Below are 5,786 nucleotides of genomic sequence, written 5' to 3'. Positions count from 1 at the left end.
TGCTGTGCTCGTAAGACGACCCACTAGGCCTACCCTACCTTGTTGAATATTTTCTTTTCTTTTTGAAAAATCACGATCGTGATAACCATAACAGACCCGGCAGTATAGAAATGAACTAATTATGAAGTTAAATTATAATTTCGATTTACAAAATGGGTCAGCCGATAAGAAGAAGCAAGGTGTATCACATTATATTTTAGCCTAAGCGCTCGTCATGCCATCTGGCGGGATAGCTGGTGTTACAGTTTTGTTGATCAGGGAAATGTGTTCGCCTTTTTTATCATATTCGTGAATCCCAACAACAGGGTAAAGTTTTTAATGTATTCATGCAGCTTTCAATCTGCTATATGTACCCAACCCCCTCAGACGATCGCCTTTGAATGGAAAATTCTGAAGGGACGCCATTTTTCGAATATAGTGAATGTCTCTGTCTAAAACTGATGGTTCAGACATGATATCCTAGTTCATTTCAAAGAAAAGTCTCTGCGGTACTGTTACTGGGTCGGCGTCACCTGGACGGAAGTGTTTTGGGAAAATGGTGAATGTTTGTCGAACATATCAAGGGATGTGTACAGTCAGCAGGTTGATAGCTGCTTAACGGTGGCACAATCTTCGATCTGTAAAATGCTCAATATGTCACGATCTGTTTGAAAAAGAGGAACAGTTTTGAAATTATATTCACTGAAGCACAAAAGTGATACCTGCCCGCCACGTGTTATCTGAAAATACTCTTTATATTAAAATCGTACCCTGAGAGGTGGTAAGTAATTTGTGATACATGTATTATCTCTGAGGGAATTGTCCTCGACCAATCGGATTGCTGGTATGATCAATTCGACCAATCGGATTGCTGGATGAAGTTCTTACCAATCAATTAGTAGAATGAACCTCCTCCGCCAATCATATTGCTGGATAGATCTCCACCAATCACATTGCAGAATGAATCTCCTCAACCAATCACATTGCAGGATTTAGCTCTTTGACCAATCAGATTTGGAATAAATCTGCGAGACCAATCAAATTACAGAGGGTTTTCAAATTACATCTTGGCCATTCAGATCACTGAATGAAGCTCCAATCATCTTGCGAAGTGACTGGCAGCGTTTTTAGCCGACTTGGGACTTTAGTCCCAGCGGGCTATTGCGTTAACTTTTCATCCGTCGTCCGTTTGGTTTATATTTGGTTTATACATGTATCTACCCTAGACACATTTTCAGTCCAAAAACTGGCCCTGCCAGAATCAAGATGGCCGACTGGCAGCCATTGTTGTTTGTCAAAATCAGCACTTTTTGAGCTTTTTGGGGGAAATTTTGAAGACGCTTAAATCAATTACCTTGATCTTTCATATATATTTAAATCCCCCAAGGGCCCATCACCATAAGATAAATTGGAGTGATCGAACTCAAGATGGCTGTCCTATGACCTTTTAAATGCCCAAAATTGTCAATTTTGCCCCGAATTCCGAGTCCTGTAGCTTCCTATTGGTTTGCCATTTCTCATTGCAATTTGTGATGGGTATTCTTTGGAAAAGCATGTTTTATACCTGAGCCAGGTATTTTTGATCGGCCAATAATGACGCAGTTGGCGGCCATCTTGGTATCATCAGTACTCATTCGTAGGTGGGAAAAAGGTTTTCCACATTATATTGATACCTAAGCATATTTTGTTACCACGATCAATTGCAAAGTTGTAGCTCATGACATTGTCTATGATTGTGGTGAGTTTTAAGGACATTAGTTATTCTATATGGTCACCAGGGGGTGTTGAATAGTAGAATAACTTAGTATTTCCTTATTAGATTGGAACCTAGGCATATTTTGTTACCATGATCAATTGCAAAGTTGTAGTTTATGACATGTTCTATTATTGTGGTGAGTTTCAAGGTCAATAGGTATTGCATATGGTCACCAGGGGGCGTTGAATAGTAGAATTACCTTGTATTTCCATATGAAATTGGTAACGAGGCATATTTTGTTATCACAATAAATAAGAAAATCGTAGCCGCTGACATGTTCTATGATTGTAGTGAGTTTCAAGGTCATTGGTTTTTGTATATGGTCACCAGGGGGCGTTGAATATTGAAATTGTTAGATTGTTGAGCATTGGAAACCACTCCCCAAGTGGGCATGGTGTCCCTGGACCCCTAGTCTGCCTTAAACAACAGATGCCTTCATTCTGTTGGTCTGATGGGTCAAATTCTGCATTCAATTCGGCGATTTCTTTGGTCGATGCGACAATAAGCTCTTGGTCAGACGGTGTTACTGGTTTTTTTCGTTTTTTGTTATAATCAAACTCCTCGAGTTAATACAGAAAATCTATGTTTGATACGCCGTTTCATAGTGATCTCGCTGTTGTTATCAATCATTGTGTATAAATTTTGTGGACTTTTATCGTAATATTGTGATAGATTTTATGGAGATAAATAAAATAATAAATATTGAAATAAATATGGAGATATTTCGTTGTTCGTTGATGTTGTCCAGATGTTTGATAGATTTGAAGTGGAGTTTGCGGAAATGACGTGGCTGCTGACCTGACCGATGTTTTTTGCAACGAAGGATCCTGGAAGAGAACTCGGCCCACTTGGGGTCGAAGGCGTCAGGTCTCAAGCGGGCTGAACTCCCCAAAAGTAAGCCGTAGAATAAGAATTAGGCCCCTTGAAGCTCGCAGGGCGGATTTAAGTGGTTGCACCTGGACCAAAAATGTTCTAAAAGGCGACATATATTAGAGGTGGTTATGAACAGGAAAGAATCTAAAACTGCGAAGAAATATGGTTGATTATCTAGATCAAGATTTTATGGCTTTTGTTCACATTACGCTTTTCATTTATAACAAACGCGGTCGAGATAAACTCTGGGTATTTCGACTCTAACGCGCCACAAGTTCGTCGCCTCCGAACCGGAACGCGGCTGCTGAGACTGCGTCATCGATAGTTCCGGTGACGACGACGACGACCAGTCCGGTAAATCGATACCCGTGTCGTCGTCGAACGCAGACGGCGAATAAACGGCGTCGCGACCTGTCAAATTCATGCGCATGAATTCGAGAAGTCTCGCGGAAGCGTCTTTGTAACGGCCGAACATTTGGTCTATGACGTCGTGGTTCAGATTCGTGCGGTAACTTGTCCAATCGTGTAGGTACGAATCGAGATAACGTGGTGCCCCCTGTTGACCGATCGTCGATGCCGCGCTCGCTGAAATTCGAGAAGAGGAAACGATAGAATCAACTTAATTCAATGACTCAGTAGTAGATAAAACTTTTACCTGGTTCATGGGGTCTGAATGTCCACAGTGATTGTACAGCCTCCGTGGCTGTGTCGGGACACCTCGTCAATTCACTGCCTAACATGTACGAGCAGGCCTTTCTAAGGTATGTCTATATTACATCTATCGATATCATTTTTACGGAACTTGCTCAAGTAGGTGAAGCCAGGAGGTGCTTAACGTTAACCATGGATGAATGCCAACATGACAATGCGATTTATGTCACCAACAAGTTACTTTACGTCGTAAACGAACTTTGAATCTAACTAACCCCCGATTGCGCAGTCGAGTTGTTTTAAAACCAGTCCATCGCCATCTTTGTTGTATGGCCAATCTAACAACTTAAAACCAGTCTAAAGATTATTTTTGGACTTGAGTATCGAACTATGGATCAGCCCCCTGTGCAACATGCATGGCCTCCGTCGAGAGTGATACGTCTATTTCTTTATTTCCAGACTGATTAATTCGACCATTTCACATCCTTAAAAAACCCTTTCCCTAAGATGGGCCGGAAGTGTCGCATTCCTCAGTCGTGTCATCGGCAATTTACTTTGCTTGTAATTGACGCGTTCGTGTGTTTTTTGGACTAACAACTAAAATTGCGAATCTTTTTTTTAAATTCCTCCTTTTGCTTATTACGAATATGAAATATGTAGCTGGTAGACGGATATTAAATAATCTTCTCTCCCATAACAAACTCGTATCTAAATACATATCTTCTGGTATGAACATCTGCTACATAATCTTTTGTCTAATGTGTCTGTATTTTAGGCGAGAAATCTCTTATTAGTTCCTGTCCCTAACATTCCTTAGTAAAACCCATATTTTTCAATGTTAATTTACCGTATATCTTTATGATCATGATCACTAAATGCCACATAGTTGATTCTGCCCTAATTACTCGTCACTCAGATATTAGTACCAATTTAAATAATGGCTCAGGGGTGGATCTAATTCTTGATTTTAAATTTCTTTTAATTTGTACATTGTGGGTTTTTATCTTGTAATCTTATGATCATTTTTATATTTTTGTTTCTCCTAGGATGTAGTTTAGCTTAACTCCGAACCTGTCAAACGTTTTAATCATTTACTTTAATGGTATTATACTTAAACTATTTAAACTTATCTTTACCATCGTAATTTCTATGAATCGTTCACCGAGAACCTTAGTGTCAGTGAAGTTATACCACGCACTAAGGTTGGGCACTGTGGAAATACAACTTCCAGAACTGCGTGATATTAATCGTGAAGATACCTTGATCTGAATGACGTTTACAAAAAAAAGTATAGGAATTTTTACCGATCAGTCGCCGTTCCATTTCTCTGTGGTTAATGTATCTGATTGTTCCATGGTTCGATTGCGTCATATTGATTTGAAAACCAGACGACACCTTCTTCACACAAAGTCCAAGCGGTTATCGATGCGGTGTGCAATATTTTGTATATTTCGTATATATGAAATCCGGAAAGGTCCAATATGTAAGAATGATATATAACTAGGCTAGTGGGTATGATATATTTTCTATTTGAATACGGCTTGCGTTCTAGAAATGTCACAGTCTTGTACGCGACTTAAGTTTAGCGTTCAATAGTAACGAGGCTGTCGGGAACATCGTTAATTATTGAAAAACCGGTTTTTGCCTAGCTGGCATTTTGTCAGAAGTATTCGACCATACCGGTTTCCCAGTTATACAGTTTGAGTTTGATTTATCTGTTTGAGTTTGAATATCGAAAGTAGACTGATTTTTTTGTTGAAGTAAACAGGCCAGTTTATTGAAACGCTTGAGCATGGCGACTGATATTTTTAGAAGGTTTTTCTTACCTAAGCTATATTGCTTGTTTTGTACTGCTGCCCAATTTTATCTCGTACTACATTCTAATCGTATTAAATTGTACACGCATTCCGTTGCTATGATTCGGTAAAGCACCTTAGATGACTTAATGATGATGGTTAATCTCAATTTTCTTCTTTTGATAGATTTCTAATCTCAATACAGAAATTTTCAAGTACTTCCGTCTGTAGCCTACTACATTTTCTTGCATTTTCCTTCTGCAAGACACCAGCGTTATGCAGCCTTTAGGCTTTGCTGAACCAGCATTGTCTTTAGTAATGAATGAACCGTAATGCTGTATACATTGGATTGTAATGGATAACGGGTTTTCTGCCTAAGTGATTGATTTTATTCGTACCGGCCAATTGTATTATTAGCAATTAATTTCGATAACTTACTAAACATATTTGAGATAAATTAAGAATATTATCTATATGTTATGCTATATATACTGGACAGTCTGCATTAGGTGCTTGACCTTTTTTGAATGCCGGACTGGCCACTGTCATATCAGTGTCTAAATCATGTCCTCATTTTCTCACTCTCTATTTTCATCTGGATCTATCATATCATGTACTGCACTAGTTTGTAGTTATTTCATATATCTGAGCTAGAACAAACCCCGATCCCGGTAGCCAGTGAAGGTCGATCAAAATCGGCGTTGGTCATAGATGAATATCAGTGGCATGAG

General features: G+C 39.2%; 1 protein-coding gene across 2 annotated transcripts; it reads right to left on the bottom strand.

The window, feature by feature from the left end:
• Positions 1 to 2,803: 2,803 nt before the first annotated feature.
• LOC141911186 (uncharacterized) lies at positions 2,804 to 4,754 on the bottom strand. 2 transcript variants are annotated; one of them, XM_074802165.1, is made up of 2 exons: positions 4,564 to 4,754; positions 2,804 to 3,193 (listed from the first exon to the last, which is right to left on the bottom strand). In XM_074802165.1, exons 1-2 carry the CDS (start codon positions 4,628 to 4,630, stop codon positions 2,823 to 2,825), a joined length of 438 nt encoding a protein of 145 aa, XP_074658266.1. In that variant the 5' UTR covers positions 4,631 to 4,754; the 3' UTR covers positions 2,804 to 2,822. The 2 variants fall into 2 exon arrangements, with proteins under 2 accessions (XP_074658266.1, XP_074658265.1); XM_074802164.1 differs by lacking the exon at positions 4,564 to 4,754 and adding an exon at positions 3,264 to 3,374.
• Positions 4,755 to 5,786: the final 1,032 nt, after the last annotated feature.

The sequence above is a fragment of the Tubulanus polymorphus genome, chromosome 9, assembly GCF_964204645.1.
Source record: "Tubulanus polymorphus chromosome 9, tnTubPoly1.2, whole genome shotgun sequence".
Taxonomy (NCBI): Eukaryota; Metazoa; Nemertea; class Palaeonemertea; order Tubulaniformes; family Tubulanidae; genus Tubulanus; species Tubulanus polymorphus.
Note: the sequence above shows the minus strand (reverse complement) of the source record. Positions and strands in the feature narration are given on the sequence as shown.

Excerpts from the sequence above, each read along its gene's own strand:
- LOC141911186 (XM_074802164.1), bottom strand. The coding sequence starts at position 3,348 with ATGTTAGGCAGTGAATTGACGAGGTGTCCCGACACAGCCACGGAGGCT. Across the intron at positions 3,194-3,263 it reads ATTCAGACCCCATGAACCAG|CGAGCGCGGCATCGACGATC; the intron begins GTAAAAGTTTTA and ends CTCGAATTTCAG.